Here is a 24,356-nt window from a genome sequence, read left to right on the forward strand (position 1 = left end):
ACAAACTGTCACGGAATCTATTTCAGTTTATGTTGTAATATTCGATTAACGCTTTATTTGTTAGACACATATGTGTATATCTCCAGAACCGGTCATGTTGGACTTCAAAAAGGCGCCAGAAGTATGTGCCAATGGTGATAACGAAATTTTGGGCCCCATAAATATTCCAAATGGGCGTTTTCCATATCTCGGAAAGTACTTTGACGTATTTCGGGTACGTATTATAAATAATGCAACCGGTGTTTTCCGTAAGCTGCTAAAGAGTTGTAGAGTATTATCGTCATTCAAAGAAAATCCATTTTGCTATTGTATGTACATGTAATGCAACGATAGCTGATTGATTACAATTTAGTTTCTTTAATAATCTTGTCACTCTATTATTTTTTATTGTCTAAAATGACTATGCTTTTGTATCCTAAAGCCTAATTTGAATGGATTCCTTGCCCTAAACTATCCGCCATTGTATGAGCGATACGGCGCCGAGAATTCCACATTGTGGGAGAAATACGTGGACAACCACATTGTTATTGCTCCTCTGTGGACAAACATTGACACGCGCAACATAACGGGCGCCGAACTGTGCGTTCACGTTCTGTCAAACAAGACTGCAGACGCAATGGACATGAAGCAAATTGAGGATTTAGTGCGTCAATACACTAACCGTCCAGACTTCAGCGTAGATGTTGCCATATCATTGACCTGGAGAAATGCCACCATACACTCACCCTACATGCCGGGATATGAGCTTATTAAACAGCAGGTAAACTATTGCTTGTTAAATGCCGATAAAGCACTTGTATCTTTTCCTTTTAAAATAAATTATTACGTTTGGATTTGTGTCAGAAGGAGCGCTCAAAAACTCCAGTGAAATCATTCCCGTTATTCGATGTTAATTTCAAGGCAGTGGCCAGTCTTATGTTGACCAAAGAATACTTTTATTGATTGATTAGAAAAATAAAAGCTACATGGACAAGCATAAATGCTAAACTACTAACGAAATCCCTGTTGAAAGGCTATTTTCCACCAAGTGTAGAGGTTTTGCGTCATATTTTTCATTGACCGTGTCATTGTGATAAGGCATGATTTTATTCCTAATGCAAAATTAACATCGGTGTTTCCAGCGAGTATGGATGAGTAGTGGGTTGTTGTTTTGTTTTTTGTGCGTGCTAGTGCCGTTCGAGTATGTTACAGACGGACAATGCATCTACCTGCTCCATAAATGTCGGTGCTTATAGAACCTGTCAGTTGCAGGCGGATGTGGTAACGAACGGTCAGTCCACGTAAATGCTTCTTATATGTCGATGTGTTTACAGTCTGTCGATGCAGGCGATGGTGGTAACGGACGACCTATACAAGTACCTATTTTTTATATGTCGGTGTTTTCAGAAACTGTCGATGCAGGCGATTGTGTTAACGGACAGTTTGTGCACGTAGCTGCTCCTTATATGTCGATGTTTAATACAGCCTGTCGGTGCAGGCGATTGTGGTAACGAACGAGCTATACAAGTACTTATTTGTTATTTGTCGGTGTATTCAGAACCTGTCGATGCAGGCGATTGTGTAAACGGACAGTTTGTGCACGTACCTGATCGTTAAATGCAGATGTTTTCAAAACCTGTCGATGCAGGTGAATTTGGAAACCAGCAGTCTATACACGTACATACTCTTTAAATGTCGATGTTTTCAGAACCTGTCGATGCTGGCGATTTTGGAAACGGACAGTCAGTACTCGTACATACTCTTTATATGTCGATGTTTTCAGAACCTGTCGATGCAGGCAATTGTAGTAACGGACAGCCTGTACACGTTCCTGCTGTTTAACTATGATCAAGAGCAGTTCAGTATCCAACCCGACAGCTATACGCCAGTTGCCGCTGGATATACCTATCCCGGGAACTTTTCCGGCAAAGTTCTTGCCAACAGGAGCAACTTCACGAACCTTAAGAAAGGCTCGAATGTCTCCCCAGGTCCGTTTGATTTATCAATACAATCTTACATTAAAAGTCATGACTTTGGCCAGTATTATTTATTTTCTTAGGTATTTTTACAATTGTAGATGACCTCAAATAATTTTGGTAGTGTTTTAATTAGATTAATTGAGTAATACTATCTTCATTAATTTAATAACTTACACAATGATTATAGTGTATTGTGTATATTCCTGTCGTTTATTTTCGATACAGCACAAGACGCACATTTGTAAATCATCCTACCTTACTTACTTTTACAATTTCAGCGGTCAAAGGCCGTTGGCTGTACAACGTCACGTACATCACTGACGACATGTGGGACGAGGCGAGATGCCGGAAGTTCCACGAAAACCAAGACTTGAAAACATGGACGCGAGAACAGCTTAAAAACTCATATCCTTGTCCTTGTTACGAACAAGACATGAAAGAGGTAACGGAATATCATAAACCGATTAATATATGAACTATAAATGGTCCAAATAACATTTATTGGAGATGGCATTAGTTTGGTTAATCATCAGACAAACTTTGAATGATTAATTTTTTCTTACCCTTTTACTTCGCCCAGTTGTCATATGATAACAGGAAATATCTTATTAAAATGAATGATCCAAACGAAACGAAATAGTTACGTTTGAAGTCAATGAAAACGATATTTTGTTTTATTCTAAAATTGAAATGTTGTATCATGTGTTGATATGCGAAACATTTTAACTCGGACCGATTGAAACATCTTTCACATGTATCATGCTATTTTATTGGCCTTTATATACGACTTATGTTTGTAATAAATACGTTTAATTTGAAGGACTACACCTTCAAACAAAATGACAGTCTTTGGACGAACAGGGACCAGTATACCCACTGTTACGAGTCGTGGTTCTTCAATCCATACGAAATCAAACAGCGCTGCTGCTATCGGTATTTAATCGACTTTCTTACTGATAGTATTCACAATTACATTGGCTGTGCAAGCAGGCGTGCAGTTTGGGCAAAAGTACACAACTAGTGTAAAAGAGTATATGATGTAAACCATTTAACATAATATTGTTTGAGAAGCTCGTGTAATCTTTCAACCGATTATACTTTTTTGCGTTCAGAATATGAAATAAAAAACGTATAGAAGCAATGGCAAAGTGTTCGACATATGATTATGACGAAGTAATACAATGCAATATATATACTGATGCATGAATATATGAAATAATTTAAACAGTGGATAAACACGGCTTGTAGTGTTCACAATGTACCATGTTTAAGAGTGTTTACTGTTTCGTCTATATATTATAATTATCGCCTATATCGGAGCGGTAACAAGAAGGCGAACTATACCCATACAGTTACTTAATTAGGGCCTTGCTTAAATCGTAGAACACAATAACGTTACCCATATGCGCTGAAGCATGTCAATAAATCAGCTTGCTGGTGCGGTATCTTTTACTAAACAAATCATAATATGTTGCAAACCGTCGTACCATGGCACTACCTAACATGTTTCAGATTCGGCGAATTGCGTAAGGAATATCCCTTCGCAATAGGAGCCGAGTACAATAACCCTAATAATTTGATTCTGGAGGCCGGTTTTCGACAGTGCTGCTCAGCGGTAAACAGGCAGCGGTACTGTCACCTATACTATGACGTCAACCCGCCCGACGACTGTTCAAGCTGGTCCCCCGACGACGAAGGCGTTGTAAAACGCGCTGTTCGCAAAGTCATGGAATTTGTTGGACTGTCTAAGGCATAGTCTTTCTGGATACAGACTATATAGTTTGTATGCGTGGATATTTACTTATATGATAAAAGTCATGAATGTTTGTGAATATTATATTAAAACTGACTTGTGTTGTAAATATGTTATAAGATGTTTAAAATTATAGTGTTTTCTTTAATTGGATGACAATTTCAGCGATACCCAAGGCCAATTATGTTTGGCAAATGCTAAAGACAAATAACCTTTAATCTTTTTTAAAGGAGAAAGCTTGTGATATTTACAAATTCGCACATGGTTTCGACAATGTTTGTATAATGCTTTTGAGAATGTGTATGCTCGTTCATGTTTTTTTTAATTATGCTTTGTTTTTAAAGTATGCTTTGTAAATAAATGTTTTTGAAAAAAATACAAATAAGGCGTTTTTGTGGCATCTGATCATCGAACTATGACACGAACTAATTTGGTACTTACTGTATATAAGAGCTATCAAAGAGACTGTTGCCCTTCCACGCCTACCAGTTTATATACAGGACAGACATTAGTATATCAACGTAAGAGTCTTCTACATCATTATGTGGTCGTATTGAGCAGGGATGATAACCCTAGCAGGTTTTGAGATATTCAAATGTGTCCAGTTTTGCAATGTAAATTTATTTATCCTATAATGGAAAACTAACTACAATGTGGTTCAGAGTCCTTTTTAAAAAGTTTAAAGATTTGTCTACTGGTATATGGAATGTACTTTTTTATAATAGATAAAAAAATCACTCTTTTTTAATAGAACCATAATAAAGAGTTGCACGCGTTGCATGCGTAGAACATGAACTGTATACGCCGAAAAAAGAAAAACAACAACATCACAGCTTGTTTTTGAAAGCAGAGATATCCCTATGACGTTTTGATTGATTTAATTTGAATTGCCTATATTTTCCTGTTTACAGCCTTATGGCGTCATACTACACTTTAATGTTTGGTATGACTGAGCAGCATTCCATGAGTGGTTCAATATGAATCAGAAAAGACAGATGTTCCCAATGAGTGTACACAATTGCTACCAAGCCAAATGGAAGTATACCGTTCTTAACTGAAAGTCCCGTGCCACAAACTCAAGATCTCTCAATTTATTTCTTCAATTATTTGATATCTACATTCGGCTGGAAATTGCAGTCACTTGCAGCTCATGTTTTTAAATGGTGTTTAAATGTACAGCTTATTTGGAATTTTATTTTGTTTTCAGCATTTTACTCAAATGAGTTAAACATAACAATGCATTAAAACTACTCGTTTCAATATGCATCTCCAAGTCTATATTATATTATCTAGATTGTACCCCGTTATTGTCCTGGTGCCACACGATATGGTCATGCCAAAATACAACTAATGTGCTGCCAATCAGCATTTTGCATGTCATCAGTTGTTTATTAACTCTCATTCTCGATCATGCCAGACCACTAAATCACCTGGTGCGAATACAATTTTAGCATTAATTTCTTTGATTTACCACAATACTAACGTTAAATATGTAATCTTGGTCAAGTTCAGGTAGTGTGGAGTCGCAAAAATCACAATACTTCGATAACCAGAAGCATTTGCCCCAACACACATCTCAAAACAAAACAAAAACACACCATATGCGCTAACAAAATTATTTTGACAACAGCGGATACATTTGGTCACAACGAACACTCTCATAGACATATTTTTAACATTAAATTCTATTGAATACTATACTTTCCTATAATTTCAAAAAGCTAACACAGATTTTGAATGTGTTTCATTGTTATTTCGATAAACATAATTATTGACATTTATTAAACACTCATTACAAATTGAACAGTATGAGTTTCTGCCGTTATGATTGTCTACAAAACTCGCCAAATACAGAATATGGGAAATGGGTCAATTTAATTGGGTGTCGACACTCGCACATAACTGAGAAATATGCTGGATATTATTTTAAAAGGCAGCCATTTTGTTTTCCGTGTAACCGTTTGTTTTAAAAATTATGTTTCTCGTTTAAAACAGATTTGGTATTATAATCCTATAAAATACTTCTACCACGTTGTACGGTGTAAAATTAATTTCTACGATAATTATCTATTAAAAACCAATGGCCGAGGAAAGGCGACGATATTGAACTTTTGGCAAACGATTTACGAATTAAAGACAAAAAGGCATGCTTCCTTAGGTTGTACATTGCTTAATTCATATTCAATGTCATTAAAAGAAATCATTACAAATTCAGCAGTCATGTACAGATAAGCTCATACCATGAATGAGTATGGGATAGATAAGCTTCAATATAAACTTCAGGTTAGTTGTTAGAATGTTTTTAATAAAAATATCGTTCCATACGTAATAGTTAATAAGAAGTACATAGAGCTTAGTTTATTTAATATTTACCGAGTTATATGTCCTCTGTTAGCAGTATTTGCCTTTGGTCTTCGGGCTCGGGTCGATACATCTAACCTCAGACAAATAACTGGGCAAATTTTAAATCATCTAATAAAAACATTATAATATCACCTAAAAAACTGAGCATGCCACAGGGATACTTTTGGAATATACATCGGATTATCATGGATTTGTTAAAAAATAAGATCGGATATTATACGCAACATGTGCTTTGAAAACTGGTGATACAAAAGCAATTGTGTGTGTGTGTGTGTGTGTGTGTGTGTGTGTGTGTGTATCTGTTTATTCTAAATGATTTAACAAAACAAGACGATTGATTATAAACTCAATTAAGGTACAAATAAATCATCAGACGTTTCCGAAAACCCTAACAATTTCATATGACTTTGTAACATTGTATTTGTCTTTAGCTATCAGCACCGCTCTTTCCTTCTCTTTACATTTCTGCTTACTTTATCTTCCTTAAGGTTTTAAGTAATCACTATGAAAAATAACAGCTGAACATTGCAGATTTTTCCTCTCATTGTTACATGAATCCTAGCTTAACATATTATAGTCATCATCTGTCATGATGTTAAATTTTACATTCCATCATTCTGTCTCTTTATCATCTTTCTTTTTGATCCACGGTCTCGCAATTTACCTCCAGTATTGATGTTAGTGGTTATCATTGTTTAAGTATATCATCGGTTAGTTACCACTGCCTTTAAAATGTTATCAATGCTACAAAATATCTGTGACTTGTTTAAGAACTAACTTCTAAAAGGGTTGATTTATCTGTGATGATTTTGGGTACACTAAGTACCTCGGACCCTTAGCAATATCAATATGTTGATACGCACTCTTAAGATTATGTCAAATACCTGGTTTAAAATGATAATAAGCTATTTTTATTATCTTATTAAACTTAAAACAAGTACCAATGTTAATGTATATTTGCCTTTTATCTAGTACGAGTCTTGGTTTTCCGGTATTCTCGTGCGCCAAAATTATATAATTTACAATTATAGGTCTTTGTTAATATTATAAACAAATCATTTTTCTACTTAATTATTGATATATTCGCATACAAAAACCCGCGTTTTCGACAGCAGACATATTGTTCTTTTAATTCCAACTTTTATAGACAATGTTTTAAAATGCAATTTTTAACAATGTTATTCAGCATATATTATAATGGAGTCTCAAGAAACCTAACGCCATTTTAATGCATGTTGTCAAACTCTCCCTGCTGACTGTCTCATTAAAATCATATCGTGACTTTCACTACATGGGACCGACCTGCCGTTGAACTTATATCAACGGGGATTCAGTTCAGAAAAGATAATTAGTCTGGACTAGTCATTGTTCAATGACCAATTATATTGCATTTAAGACACAGCCCGTGCTTTCGAGCTGTCGCTAATGTTATGGCTTCCGGCGTTGAACATAACTCTTGCCAACATCGTTGGTTTCCCGGAAATGTGCTGGTATGGACCCTTCTTTTTGACATCATGATGTGCTCCTGAAATAACCGTCGCTGACTAAAAACCACCAAACAACGTCTCTCTGCCACGTTAAATGGCACCCCGTATCAAAACTGACCAAAGTAAATGACTGAATGTGTAACGCGGAAAACTATTTTCAACATACAGAAGTCTTCCTACGGACAGTTTTATACAAATCAGCCACTACGTCAAAGCCTTGTTTACATCCCAAGACCATAGTGTTTGCCCTTATATACTTTTAAATGTATGCTATATTACTCTTAGATTGATTACGTTGTAGTTATTCTCCTTTTCAAACGTAAAAAGCAACTAGATAGTTCATGTGCGTGGTAGATAATTATTCCTTTTAACGACAATTTTTGAAGGCCAATTTATACGTTTTAATTCTATTATCTTGTGCGATAAGTTCAAAAGAAATAAAGAATATTTACTGGTTCAAGATTGAATAGTATTTCAGTATTTTACTCAGCAATTACCGGAAGCAAGATGTGCAAAAATGCTGCAGCTATATACGTTCATCGCCTTACAACAAAATAAACATAATGTCTTGACGTAACTTTAATAATTAACCCGGCAAGGTAAACGCAACGTTATGTCTGTTAACCATTTGGGGATCGAGATCTATAAGAACGTAACAGAAGTAGATTCAACATGATATTTGTAACTGAAAGCAGTACAGAAAACTGCATAATTAAACACTTAAGTTAGCAAAAAGATGGTACGTTTAAGTAACAAAACCTATTACTGCATGGTCATATGATCCTGTCTGAAACTTGTCTCTCTTTGTTTGCCCATCTTTACGATAAAGTTTATCCATTAGTTCTATATTGATTCCTATCTTGTCATTTGGCTCTTATGTTATCGTTCGTGATTTGTGTATTTAGATGATAAAAACGTTTGAAACATTTTTTTTTTAAGATAATGCCGAACTTTTCAATAAATGCGAAAAATATTTTATTTTGTTTGTGTTAGAATAGGATTGAAGGTCGATTTAATGGATGCACTAATGCAGTACCTGGTATTGCTAATATGGTTTTCAACATTTGCCATTTCGTCGAGTAAGTAATACCACACTTTAGGGACTATGTTACAGATTTTGTTCGTAACCACTTTTTAAACAGTCGTTATTTTTATTTTTTCACATAAATAAGGATCATATTCAAATATTCTATATCTAAACATTGTATAGGAGAAACAAATATGGGTAGTTAAGGGAGGATTTTTAAATTTTCGGCTACTGAGCTTGTTTCTGTAGTTTCATATACATATTCAATTATTTATGGAAGGAACGCTTAGCGTCTGCACGCGATTCTATATTTACGTCTCATTTCGTACATTATTTTAATCATACTTATATAGCGGTCACACCGAATGCTATGGGGCATTCTACACAAGTACGGAGCACAACGACAACGACCATTGTCAGTGAAACTGACTTGCAATTATCGGGTTCCTTGGAAGAAAATATTATTTCAAATCAAACTGTGGCAACGACAGGTAAGCATCTATTATACAGTCATGTGAGTAATAACAGAAGAAGTACATAATGTTTTATTGCATTTTCCCCATACCAATATTTCTGTGACATACTTAATACATTGCTATCGTGAACAATTATCAATTTATTTTAAACATATATTTTTCATATATACCCTTAGCACTGTTGTATGCAATACTATTTTTCAACTTCTCCATATAGCCTAGACTAACTTTAAAGTCATGTTGACGTCTCTTAAGCAACTTACTTTAACAATTTAGGAGGAAATTTTCCGAACAGGTATGTGCATTGATACAATAAAATATACTATTGCTTTAAGGAATTGTTTGATATGTCTACTATTTGTTTTATGAAGTGTATTATTGAGTGACATATTTTACATACATGATCTGGAGTTAGGTGTCCTTGAGTTTTGACGTTAATACTTTATGGAAGGTGGGAAAATGGGAGTTTGCTGAAGGAAGTCATTATTTCCACGATAACAAATGGATTGTTCCGATATATATCAAACGATAAGAGAGGCTGCGAACACTACGTGAACGTGTACTTGTTGGTAAAACTAGTTGCAGATGGGTTTAAACTCGAAAGCATTTTTTTAAATTTGTTCTTATGTCCTTTTTGATACTCGCAATATTCCATTTCCTTGCGTTATCGTACATGCCATTCTCAACATTAACAATGAACACACACCTTGATGACGTACGCATACTCGAATAAGTATCAGTGTGCCTGACATATTTGGCTTAAACAATGTCATTTACGAAAGCCAGATAAACATAGCTTGAGATAACCAAAAGATTTTCCGCGGTCGATACATATAATCTTATAAATCACGACATAATAGAGAAGGAGCCATTTAAGCTCGGTTTTGTCACTCTTTCAAACTGCCTCTACTGGTGTGAAGCCAGTAAAGGATGTAATTATTTGTTGCATAGCATTTGGTTACGAAACAAAGAATAAGTTGAAGGTGAACAGTAACAAGTGAACATATTAGTTGAAAAAAAAATGATAAATGGATGAAAAGAAAGACACTAGAGGGAAGTAGACAGGTCAGGTCAATGTAGAAATTGGGTTTGTGTAATGAACAAAAAGTAAATCAGAAACGTTTTCAAAATAGTTGTTCGTCTTCTTACTCTGATACATTGCTTTGTTTGGATCCAAACAGCCTAATATTTGATAACTTGTACAATACGTTATATTTTCAAAGGCGTAGGTGTCCTTAATTTATAAACAAAAGCAAATGGGGTTATTTACATTAATAGTTAGAAAATGTACTTATTAATATCTCTGCAATGCATTCGCACCATTGAATGCGTGACACTGAATTGTCGAGTACACTGTACATAGTTCAGTTGGAGAGACATAGATTTGTTGTCATCGGGCAAGTCATCTAAGAGTTAAATGCCCTTGAATTTAAATTATACACTTAAGGTGAAATGCGATTTTGGGTTAGCATACTGCGTCCACCTGTTAGACGGGAAGGAGAGGTTTGGGATATGTTACTTTCATGCTGAGAACGATTGACTGACATACCTTTCTTCCTCAACAGTTTCTTCATATTTCGAGTTATTTGCCCTTTCACGTATCATACTTATATACACTACAAACGTTACAAAACGAGAGTTAAACTAGTAAAATTCATCAACACTTGTTTCTCTTACTCAAGAGTAAATGCACTAGTGTCTTACGTCTGTTGTTGTTAAAAATATAGTATAAAGGCTCTGATTAAATCAAATATTACTAAGTATTTTCGGCGTGTGTTACAAGTCATCACTCATGTGGTAACTCTTGTTTATATAGCAGCATTGCAGGGTCGTGCTTATTAATTAAACACAACCATGCATCGTGATGAATACATTAAGTACGATGTGCACATAATCGTGTTATAAAGGAGAAAAAGGATGCATCTTGCTTTAACTGATATATCATGATTAATAATATTTATATTCATTCCTACTACATGACGATTGATTTGGAAATTGTTCTTCGTAACCCTAAACTTTCGGACCTAAAATGGCTCAAAACCTGTGAATACTTTAGTATTGACCCACTGTTTACGATATATGGCCTTTTTATGAAAGAAACATGGTGAGCAATTTTTTCGGCTAAATTGTATTTTAAACTAAAGTATGTTTTGAAATTGCATCAACTCCAAACTTTAACTAAAGGAAACTAACACTGCGTTGTTGAGATTGTTCGGTTAAGTGTTCTTTGCGGTTTATATTTCTGTTATATAGAACAGTCACGAAGTCTAATGCCCACCATAGCCGCCAAGATAGCGAACACAATATGTATTCCAGACAGTCTTATGTGAATATGTTTTGGGGTTTAATGTGTAAAACTGATAGTTTGATAACCATGAAGACTACTTTAAAATAACGTATACCTTTTTAAAAAAATAGTGGACAATTAATATATACGCATTTGACAATACTAGGCTAGTGCCTAATTTCAGACGCTTATTGAAGTTTCTTGAAAATAACTCAAAAAGGTGACAGTGAACAAGCATGGAATTTCCACTAAATAATGTTGGGTTCTTATTCGTATTGGTAAAGTAGAAAAAAAAAGCAGATATTCGTCAGAAAGCAAATATTGCTTTGCATCTGCCATTTTTATGCAGCAGAGAGTTCAAATATTCGAACGCCTTTAATAAGTAATCAAGTGTCCTTATGGAATTTACCGTTTATACCAAAAATGGCATCAGTACAATTAAACAAACAAGTACCTGCACTAATGTTCATACTGTATAATTGTATGTATTTACAAATGCATAAATTTGAACACCAAATATTGGTTAGGGATAACCTCGAGATAAACTGAATATTTGGAAACTGGAAATTTAAATGTTGATCACCACATACCTGCCTTGCGACAGACAGAATTTGGTATAGAAAACCCCTTCTTGAAATGTGTATTGCCGTTTGTAAACATACACACATCCGTTTAACCGATTGTCAATTTTCAGACGACACGTAATTCGGAGTATGAATGAAATCCATCGTAAAGCTTAATAGAAACCATTGTAACACCCTTATTGATTATATTCATGCGTAGCAGCGTTCTACCATTGTTAGAGTTAAGATGATATTTCATTAATTGCACCAACTGTAAGGTGACTGCCGCCCATACCATGGCACAGACTAAAATTGTGGAACACGTGCTAAATCAGGGCAATTTAACCAGTACGTTGTTGCGTGTGTGTCATTTGATACCTAGTGATACCTAGTGTCACGCCAAATGCTATACAAATATTAGCTGTCATCAGCTCCATGATTCATAAATTAGTTGGGTTTGCTGTATTTGTCTCACTCTTAAACACCGTTTGAATCAGTTTCTTGGTTTTCAGAAGATCCTAAGGCCAAAACAAATTGATCATTTGTTCGTCGGATTTGCCTCACCTAAAATTCAAAAAACGATAAAAAAAAAATATTTTTTGCGCCCGCACATATTATTTGGCCGCGCGGATTATTGTTTTGTATACTTCTGAATTTCCCCTATTTTCTGAAAAAAAATACCTAAAATTTAAACCTGCAACGTCGACTTCGTCTTTTTTTTGAAGGCATTCTTTACATTCTTCGCGAGCATACTTTCCTCGTGTCAGGACAAAATCAGGTCCGGGTAACCGCAAGAAATCTGATATTTCTTTACTGTCTTTTTTGTCGGGCATTTTTTGCAGGACGCACCGTTGTTATTCATTTCCGGTATTAATTTTCAGCTGACTAAAATCAGTTTTCGTTAAGTAAAATACACGTTTTAAGTGGAAATCAGTGTCATAGTCGATGGATTATAGTCTTCAGTAAACAACAGCAGTTTCACAGCGTCGAAGGCAATAATTATCTATGTGTGTTTTAAGTAATTCATTGTTTTGTACTCAAAATTTAGTGATAAATAATAACTAAATCAGATTTTGAGTGTAAAGCGTCTATTCAAATCCACACCGGACACACGACTTACAACCATTGAACATGTTTTCGTGAGTTATTTTTTTAAAATTCTAACATGCATTTCTATGTATTCATATACTCATAAGTGTTATAAACAGATAAAAAAATGTCTTATGCACCAGTCAATTGTAGCCACGACCCCTCACCCCCAGGTCCAAGGGTATACCGGGGAAAGCCGGGAAAATGGGCCGTGTTTTTACCTTCGAGGTGGCCCCGCAGTGCCGGGTGAATGCGATGGTGTTGTCTTCCAGCCAAATATAGCGTGGAGTGAGCCTTACCTAGAGTCCCTAGGGCATTTGGCGGGGTTTTCACGAGCAGTTCATCCCCGCAGGGCGGGGACTTTGCCCAAGCTTGGCTGCACCAAAAGTCAAAGTCCCCGCTATTCCCCAGACCTGGTGGGGGGGGCGTGGTTACAATTGACTGGTGCATTATCGCACTTATTTTCTTTGATCAATTAGTGATAAAGTGGCCTGTTTCTTACAGGCATTGAAGCTATGGAGGCTGTCATGTTATTCTTGTTCAAGGCACTGACCTATAAACCATTCTTGTTCAAGGCACTGACCTATAAACCATAGGTTCGTGGATAAGGCGAGGTCTTGAAACGGAAACATCTTTAATCCAACACCTGCACTAGATATAATGACCAGTGCCACAGTTGCAGATTTGTTTGCTACTGCTTCAATTATATTGTCCCACAATTCAATTCACAGTGTATATTTTTTTTAGAAATGTTCTCTGTGTTATTTACATTTTCGATATTCTGCCATGTCAATGTCACTACAATTTTATCGTGTGATTCGAGAGGTTCAAATTAGGACCTGACCCAATATTACTTGTCTACAATGTTTTTTTGTGAAATTAAGTTTGATTAGTACGGAATAAATAAAATAGTTGTTCGTTTTGGTCTTCAAATAATTGCACGTAACTTTACAATAATATCCACATTTAAACTGCTGATGCAATGAAAGTTTATAGTAAAGCACTGGATCTTATTGCCATTTGTTAAATATTGAGACAGATGCTCATGTGATACAATCAAAACCTTATCATTAATAACTGAGAACTTTTTTTGCAATTAAAAAGCATTTCTAAACATAGTTGTATGATAAATTTTGTAAAAAATATACATTTTTTATTTATTTGTTATTTTTCGCTTTTTGCCCGCCTCTGATTTGCCTTTTAAAAAAAAAGTATTATTTTTTTCGCTCGCTCGCTCCTACTTTTTGTTAGCAAAATCCGTAGAACAAATGATCAATTTGTTGTGGCCTTAACACATTAATAGCAACTGAGAACATTTACAACATTTCTATTGATAGTCCAATATTGCTGACAAAACCGTCTTTCAATGTAGCTTTTATACCGAGGGATCCCTCCAAACACAAACACACATATTCCAAAACCGAATTCATGCAACAGCATAAGGCGATCGTTTTGATTGTATAATTACGCATTTTGAAAGAAAGCCTTAGAGCCAAATCGACATCAGTCTGGTTTTTACCCGAGGAGCTGAAATCAGACATCATCATTGGCAATGAAACATGGCTGTATAACGGCATGCTTAAACGTGAGGTTATATATAACTTGTTATAAAGATAAGACAGAGTACAATATCGGCACTGAGACATCATCCATGTTGCGAGAGAATATATTGCAGACATTGACATCGCAACTGATGTACATAAGCCGCTACCAAACGCCGTTGTAGTGCTCCACTCATGATATCGCCAATTCAGGCGTGACACACAATATCTTAAAGAACTGTAAAGAAGGGTTGAATACTAGGCACCACCTACTCTAACTTAACAGACTTGATAACAGGTAATGCCAACCTGCCAGAAATCAACTAAATAGAAATTAACAGGCAAACAAATAAGGTCAACAGCAGCAACTATTCGTTCAACATAGGCAAATATTTTCTTAACATAGGCTTTCCATCTAGAAACAACAATATTCTAAACGTATTTAAAACAGAAAGGCCAAGTCTGATTGAAATATGTTAAGCTATACTGGGTGTCAGCAACCATGATGGAGTATTTATCCAGGTCCAATCAAAAGCAACTAGTTCAAAATCAACTCTTAGAAAAAATGCTAGTGAACAACGGAGACAATAACATGTACTATCAATTAAGAATGCCAAAAAGGACCAAAGAAGAGGGCGTACAATAAATATACACATCATTAATAAACATCCTATCAAATTCTACTTCTAAAACGCACAATGTATGACAACAGATGAAATTAGATGGGATAACACACAATGATCCAAATTCAAAGCCACCATTCTGAACAAACAGATCAAGATTTTTTTAACTACAGATAAAACATACTCATATAGACCGAAGAAGACATATATTGGATCGCTACAGGCTGAACCTTGCCCGGTAAAAAACGACTATAAAGTCAAAAGTATGAAAACACTTTTATTGGAGCTTGATGTCAACAAGGCAGTTGACCCGGACAGCATTTCATGATGGACTATGCGGGGTCACACCGGACGTAGGGCTCGTTTACGATGTATCTATAAAACGGTGTAGTCCGATAAATGAAGAGTAGTTTTCGTGACTATAGTTAAGAAAGGTGACAACGGCGTTCCTGCAAACGACAGGCTTATATCCTAGGTTTTTTGGCTAAATCCACGAGCATGCAACACATAGTCAGATTATGGAATTCTCGATCGGTACAAAATCCTCAACGATGCCTAACATGGATTTAGGAAAAAAGAGCCAAATAAATTATGCTTTGTCTTACACTCCATGATTTGACTCAGGTTTTTGAAAGTTGGACTTATTACTGGTTGCATTTTCTTAATGCTAATCTAATCAAGGCGTAACGTTTGTAAAAACCTGGTTTTATCAACTCGTTAATGATTTTTTTAGTTCAAACATGGAAAACTGATTCATGTTATCATTATTGTTTATTCTTATATTAAAAAAAAACAATAAGTTTAGCAGTTTGCTTAAGCAATAATTGCTCTGTTTCAGACGTCCAACAGAATGCCAAGACGACAGTCCTGACAGTGACATCATCAGAGGCAAATATGACACAAACAACGACACCTAAACCCACATCAACCACTACTATAACAACCAACAGGACACCCTCAAGCATCATAGAAACAGCCCATACACCAGTCAAAACATCCATCGCCACACCTTCCACCACAACAACAAACAAAACCAAAACCTCAACCGCGACAGAAACCAACACCACATCAACCACCACCAATCCCTTATTTACTTCAGTAACTACCACCAAACCCTTCTCCACAACAGCAATACCCAATACGTCCCCTACCGCCAAAGAAACCCCAGAAAGGCCCTCCAGCTATCCCAGAGCAGCAACCGCCATCATAATCTCCACTACCACTGCAACCTATTCAACACCCTCAACCAAGGCTAAAACCACCACAAAACCATCATCCGCAACAGCAACTACCGCCAAACCCTCCTCCACTACTGCAACCACCACAAGACACTCCTCCAAAACAGCAACCACCACCAAACTTTCCTCCACTCCAGGAACACCCACCTCCACTACAGTAACCACCACCAAACACTCCTCCAAAACAGCAACCACTACCGAACTCTCCTCCACTCCAGGAACACCCACCTCCACTACAGCAACCACCACCAAACCTTCCTCCACTCCAGGAACAACCACCTCCACTATAGCAGCCACCTTCAAGCCCTCCTCCACATCAGCAGCCACCACCAAACCATCCAACACAACAGCAGCCACCTCCAAACCATACCCAACATCAGAAGCCACCACCAAACCATCCCCCACAACAGCAGCCACCACCAAAACATCATCCACAACAGCAGCCAGCACCAAACCATCATCCACTACAGTAGCCACCACCAAACCATACCCAACATCAGAAGCCACCATCAAACCATCCCCAACAACAGCAGCCACCACCAAAACATCATCCACTACAGCAGCCCCTACCAAACCATCCTCCACATCAGCAGCCACCACCAAACCATCCCGTACAACAGTAGCCCCCACCAAACCATCCTCCACATCAGCAGCTTCCTCAAAAACATCATCCCCTACAGCAGCCACCTCCAAACCATACCCAACATCAGAAACCACCACCAAACCATCCCCCACAACAGCAGTCACCACCAAAACATCTTCCACAACAGCAGCCAGCACCAAAACATCATCCACTACAGTAGCCACAACCAAAACATCATCCACAACAGCAGCCACCACCAAAACATCATCTACAACAGCAGCCACCACCAAACCATCATCCACTACAGCAGCTACCACTACAACATCATCCACAACAGCAGCCAACACCAAACCATCATCCAAATCAGCAGCCACCACCAAACTATCCTCCACTACAGCAGCCACCCTCAAACCATCATCCGCTACAGCAGCCACAACCAAACCATCCCTCACTACAGCAGCCACCACCAAACCATCATCCACTACAGCAGCCACCTCTAAACCATCCCCCACAACGGCAGCCACCTCCAAACCATCCTCCACAACAGCAACCACCACCAAACCATCCATCACTACAGCAGCCACCTCCAAACTATCATCCACTACAGCAGCCACCACCAAACCATCCTCCCCAACAGCAGCCACCAGCAAACCATCCTCCACTACAGCAGCAACCTCCAAAACATCTCTCACTACAGCAGCCACCACCAATCCATCCTCCACTACAGCAGCCAGCTCTAAACCACCCCCAACAACGGCAGCCACCTCCAAACCATCATCCACAAGAGCAGCCAGCACAAAACCATTTCCAACAACAGCAGCCATCTCTAAACCATCCCCCACAACGGCAGACACCTCCAAACCATCATCCACAACAGCAGCCACCTCCAAACCATCCCCAACAATAGCAGCCACCAGCAAACCATCCTCCACTACAGCAGCCACCTCCAAACCATCTCTCACTACAGCAGCCACCATCAAACCATCCTCCACTACAGCATCCAGCTCTAAACCACCCCCAACAACGGCAGCCACCTCCAAACCATCATACACAAGAGCAGCCAGCACAAAACCATTCCCCACAACAGCAGCCACCTCTAAATCATCCCCCACAACGGCAGCCATCTCCAAACTATCATCCACAACAGCAGCCACCTCCAAACCATCCCCAACAATAGCAGCCACCACCAAACCATCATCCACAACAGCAGCAACCACCAAATCATCATCCACTACAGCAGTCACCACCAAACCATCCTCTACTACAGCAGCTACCTCCAAACCATCATCCACTACAGCAGCCACCACCAAACCATCATTCACTACATCAGCCACCACCAAACCATACTCCACTACAGCAGCCACCACCAAACCATCCTTCACAGCAGCAGCCACCACTAAACCATCCTCCACTAAAGCAGCCACCTCCAAACCATCATCCACTACAAAAGCGACCACCAAACCATCCTCCACAACAGCAGCCACCAGCAAACCATCCTCCACAACAGCAGCCACCTCCAAACCACCCCCCACAACAGCAACCACCTCCAAACCATCATATACATCAACAGCCACCTCCGAACTATCCCCCACTTCAGCAGCCACCTCCAAACCATCATCCACAGCAGACATCACCAAACCATCATCCACTACAGCAGCCAACACCAAACCATCCTCCACTAAAGCAGCCACCTCCAAACCATCATCCACTTCAGCAGCACCCACCAAACCATCATCTACTACAGTAGCCACCACCAAACCATCCTCCACTACAGCAGCCACCACCAAAACATCTTCCACTACAGCAGCCACCTCCGAACCATCCCCCACTACAGCAGCCACCACCAAACCATCCTCCACTACAGCAGCCACCACCAAACCATCTTCCACTACCGCAACCACCTCCAAACCATCCCCCACTACAGCAGCCCCCTCCAAACCATCCTCCACTAGAGCAGCCACCACCAAACCATCCTCCACAACAGCAGCCACCTCTAAACCATCCCCCACAACAGCAGTCACCACCAAACCATCATCCACAACAGCAGCCACCTCTAAACCATCCTCCACAACAGCAGCCACCACCAAACAACCCCCCACTACAGCAGCCACCGCCAAACCATCCCCCACTACAGCAGCCCCCACCAAACCATCCTCCACAACAGCAGCCCCCTCCAAACCATCATCCACAACAGCAGCCCCCACCAAACCATCCCCCACAACAGCAGCCACCTCCAAAACATCATCCCCAACAGCAGCCACCACCAAACCATCATCCACAACAGTAGCCCCAACCAAACCATCATCCACAACAGCAGCCACCACCAAACCCTCCTCCACTAGTGCAACCGCCACCAAACCCTCTTTCACTACAGCAGTACTCAATACACCCTCCATCACCACTGCAACCACCACCGCATCAACCACCACAACAGCCACCTCCATCATAATCTCCACCACCAATGCAACCATAGCCACATCCTCTACCAAGACAACAACCACAACCAAACCCTCAGGTATGTTATCACTTCGATTGGTATATGTTACCGTATAATATTTGGATTTGATCAGATCAGTTACCACTTGGGTTCCAATTTCTCCAAACTTCCTAAGCTTAACAGGTTTAAGTGGCCTATTTCAACAAGCCAACGTACATTCTTAAATAGGAATTTGATTAATAAAATGTAGTGTATTGTGATTATCATAATGATAGTTACTATATAAAGTATAAAAAAAACTCTGAATGATACTATCTTATATGAAAATACAATCAGTTTGTCTCTAAACTTAAATTTCGCTGATTTAAATATGTTTGAAAATATATATTTGTCTGATAAATGAAAAATGTATAAAACAACTAAAATTATTTTGCAAATTTTCATACGGATTGTGCTTTTTTTATATATATATATATATTTTTAAAATGTGTATTAGTTATGGGCTGCAAGCTTATAGAGAAAAATTATTTATGTACACAGACATATCACTATATCGATTAAGGTTCATATCAGTTGCTGTATATAACATGAAAAAATGTATGCGTCATTTTCTTTTTTAAGTTTAAACCGTATAATACCTATTTTGCTTTAAAAGCTCCCTTCGAATATGCTTTCTCGTGATCAACGTTGCAACGTGGAAATGTGCACATTATTTTAGCATTCCTGCATTGATAAACAAATATATACATTCGCCTTGTCCTTTGTATAAATAAAACTTGACGTTGATATTGTATAACACGCAAGGAGTTATGACGTCCTTGTTTATTTCAATATTGCGTTCCGAATGGATAAATGCAACGTCATATAACTAATGATATACGACTTTACAAAATTGTATTTTTTTAAACAAACGTAAGTTGTCTGTTACATTTCTTTAAGAATAAAAACTCAAATACAGAAGATTCTGCTATTTTTTAACAATAATAAATAATTATTTAAAATGTAAATATAAGTATTGATCACATTTTTTTTTTAGTTTATGCTGTATGAACGCAGTAGGGCAAGCAATCAAATGACCAAGAAGCGCTAGCAAGCTTCTTTGAATTCTATCACGTGCCTTACTGTGTTCAAACAGCATAAAAATGCGGTCAATTTTAAATAGTCCCAAATGACAATTGTAATGGATTATGCAAAACAATAAATGTTTTCATTTTTGCTATAAGCTGCAATTTCTGTTGTTCTATTGATGATGGCGATGTTAGTAATTTACTATTTATCTATCGTCAATATTTGTACACCCAAGTAACCAATATAGCGGATCGAAATGGATTCAAAATTGCGTTCGTCTCTTTTAAGGAAGATAAGCATGCATTTTTTTGGAACTATCGAAACTACATAATAAGAAGCTTTCATTATAAATATTTCTGCAAATATTTCTTCATCAAGATGAATTCAGTTTTTTATATTATGTCAAATGAAAGAAAACTGTATATAAACATGCGACACCATAAGGAAATTTCATTTCATAAACCAAGGGCACAAACAAGCAAGCAACTTAAATACATAAAATGGTCGAGTTTAAAATCAATTTGAAGCATTATCACAATTAATGAGCAGCTTTTTGTCACATCATATGTATCAGTGTATAAAAAGGTAAAATACAACTCATTATTATAACAAAAACACAACCTCTATTCGATGTCTTATTGCGACGTTGGACTGACATCGTGATTTCGACGTTGATACTATAATGATATTAAGATATTCTCATATTGGCCAAGTTATTTGTCCGAGGTCAGCAGTATTTGCCTGAGCCTGACTGACGGCAAATAACTCGGCCAATATGAAATTACCTAATTAATGAGTATTTTAACTTTTGCGTTTTCTGCGAAAATTTGATTAAAAACATTCATATATCTACCTTACCTTATTTTGAAGCTTATTTCCCTTTTCCATTCCTGAATTCAGCTCTCCTGGACATTTCTGAATTTGATATACATCCGTTTAGGGGCATTGCAAAGACTAATGAACAAAACTAATTGCACTGTATATTCTAAGATTATTCATATTTATTCGTGAATATTTCTAAAATCGCCTGCTAAAAGTTCAAAATTGTTTACACCTTTGTCGTCCATTTAATCGGGGTTTTTTTTTTTTTAAAAATGTCAAAAAATCCACTTCCAGGTTAAACACAAATGTAATTACAACCGTTCGAAGTGGTTGAAGTATTTAATAGGCTAGTAAATGAAAACTATTTTTAACAAAGCACCCGATATTTTTAAAGCAGTCCGTAAAACAAAAAGTAAAGTTGCTGACGAGTTTGATAATTTACAAACTTCTCGTTTTAGAGTGACTTTCGACAGTCAATGAAAATGACCCATTCCTCCTTTTTCCATAATTTGGCGGGTTATGAAGCCAATTAAAACTCATAATCTCGTATTTACCGACTTTGGTCCGTATTCGGAGAGTTTTGGCATATACTGTCGTCAGTTGCAATATCATAATACTATGATTGTTCCAGTGTCGCGTCAAATATGTATTATTCAATCAATAAAACGTTTTATTAAAGCAAACGGATGCTATTGTTTTAACAAATATGATAAGTGCATCACACTTTTAACCTTGTACCATACACCAACGGTGAACAACAATAACATAAAGTGGAATAACGTACTAAAACATGCTTAATACCTCCCGTAGTTCCAAATAAATAATTGTGCTTGCATTTTCCTTTTTTTATAAAAACAACAACAACAAAATAACGCGTGAGTACGATTATTTTTTAAAATTAAGATTCATATCTAGTCAGGATATATAGACAATACGGGCTTGAAGTCGAGCGTGCAATGCTTTCCGGTTTACATGAAAGGGACTACTTCCTTTCATTTCCGGAGTGATGCTCTTTATGGGGAACAACTGAACCATAAAATTTGAACCAGAAAAGCTTGTCATTCATTGCTCATATAAGGCGCGTGCAGGCCGGTTAGCAAAATGTACATGTTCTTTGCGGGGTCTGACCTCCGTTTAACAAAGCAACTCAATAAGGAAACACCGGTACACAGGTGTGTATACATTTATGAATCGTGACTGTAAAGAGTTCAGTATTTGATCGGAAAGTATATTTCATTACTCAACGATAGAAAATGAGGCAAAGCTCTTTTTGTTATTTAAAATATTGTTGCTCCTGACAAGTTTATGAAATATTGTTGAAATAAAAATATTTTTGAACCAAGATTTATATGTTATTGTATGATGTTCACTTAAGCAGTCGCTACTTGTCAGCGAAAATAAACGATATCAGTTTTAAAAAGACCATCAGCATCCCACATCGGCACTTTTGTTTTCGTCAACTGCGTTTGCATTATCTAAAAAAACGATATGGTTAGTGGGGTCTGCCGATACCCAGATTCATAGGTGGCGTGGAAGTTATTCCACTCCCAAAATCTAGAAGAAAACTGAGAAATGCAAAAGGTGCAATCTGGGTATCGACAGCGGTCGCCTTTAACATCTGACTGTACAAAATAATGACGGGAACTACCATACCAACATACACCGTGCAGTTTATAAAACTTAGTCTCAAGTGATGCTTGACATTTAATTTAAGAATGTTCAGGGTCGTAATGAACCAAAGCAAAATACATTGCTAATGTTTATTGATTAACTGTCCATGGTAAACATCGCCATTCTTTCCACCCAGATGAATTTTAGATATGTTTGTAATTTCAGTGCAATTTCTGTAATGGAAAATCAAATGGAAATAGGTTTGTCTATTATCAAACATGATCATCGTTTTATTATACCTGGTATATTATCTAGAGTAAACTTGGGAGGAAAAGTGCGTCGCTTGTAAGGCTCGAACCCACAATCACCTGATGATTTAAACTTATTTTATTGCCTTTTTTCCTTCAACATAATCAGTTTTTACAACAATAATATAGAGTATACAAAAAGCAAATGGGTTGGACACAAGTTCTAACAACATTAGTAACGTCTTCCCCATGAGCACATAAACTTGATAAGTATTTGGCGATAAATATAAATAAGATAAGAAAAAGGTAAGGAAATGGATAAGTGAAAGAAATGTTAGTAAAAGACAGGAAGTAAAAAGAAAGAAGAAGCATTCTGACTCACTGCTCCACATGTGATATGTGGTAAACTGTTAAAAAAACCTGGTTCAGTTATATTTAAAGGAGGGGCTAATCCGTAAACCGTTTAGAGTGTTTTATAAATAAGTGTACATAATGGAATAATACAATACAAATCACCTGATGACTAGCACGGCGTTCTAAACAACAGAGCTATCCAGTTGGCTGGTTCTTACCCACACGCATTATATTCCCCCATTAACACTGTAGGCCAACAAAGGCACTCCTGCCGTTTACTACTGCCACAATTAAACTTTTAAAGAAAGCTGGAAAAGAGAATTGCACACGGAGTGTGGATCGGACCACTGGCACGGCCATAATAGAGCTTGCTATCTGAGATTCAAATAAAACTCTAACAAACTGAACACTGTCCTCTATTTCTTTGCTTTAAAGTCGCTCAAATGTCATTGAGGTCAAGTAGCCTTTTACACAAAATGGGTTTGATTCATCCGTTGTAAACATATTCTGAATGACAGCTTGTTGATTCTAAAATCAACATGCCTCTTACATTTCAGTTGCTGTTAAGGGGAAATAGTAAATATAGAAGTTGGTTTAAAAGTTAAATCTGCGCGAAAATAGCTTTATGTCTTGGTAGTATAGAGGACAGTATATTTGACCAACACTCCAAAGACATAGATACGATACAGATGCGCAAGACGGAGATTTTGTGTTTCACAATCTGAGTTTAGTTTTATTATTTAATTACAATTTCTAACAAAGGTCTTATGATCTTGACACAGAAAGTGACCAAATTAGTCAAGCCAGTAGAGCACAGGCCTTCATTT

At 37.4% G+C, this 24,356-nt stretch overlaps 2 protein-coding genes across 2 annotated transcripts; both read left to right on the forward strand.

Annotated features, from left to right (window-relative positions):
• The first annotated feature begins 696 nt into the window (after positions 1 to 696).
• Positions 697 to 4,081, forward strand: LOC128236771 (uncharacterized). The gene is made up of 5 exons (XM_052951883.1): positions 697 to 760; positions 1,763 to 1,967; positions 2,237 to 2,400; positions 2,779 to 2,891; positions 3,471 to 4,081. Exons 1-5 carry the CDS (start codon positions 731 to 733, stop codon positions 3,712 to 3,714), a joined length of 756 nt encoding a protein of 251 aa, XP_052807843.1. The 5' UTR covers positions 697 to 730; the 3' UTR covers positions 3,715 to 4,081.
• Positions 4,082 to 8,959: 4,878 nt separating this feature from the next.
• Positions 8,960 to 24,106, forward strand: LOC128236705 (mucin-2-like). The gene is made up of 3 exons (XM_052951776.1): positions 8,960 to 9,080; positions 16,007 to 19,504; positions 24,087 to 24,106. Exons 1-3 carry the CDS (start codon positions 8,960 to 8,962, stop codon positions 24,104 to 24,106), a joined length of 3,639 nt encoding a protein of 1,212 aa, XP_052807736.1.
• Positions 24,107 to 24,356: the final 250 nt, after the last annotated feature.

The sequence above is a fragment of the Mya arenaria genome, chromosome 6 (genome assembly GCF_026914265.1).
Source record: "Mya arenaria isolate MELC-2E11 chromosome 6, ASM2691426v1".
NCBI classification, from domain to species: domain Eukaryota; kingdom Metazoa; phylum Mollusca; class Bivalvia; order Myida; family Myidae; genus Mya; species Mya arenaria.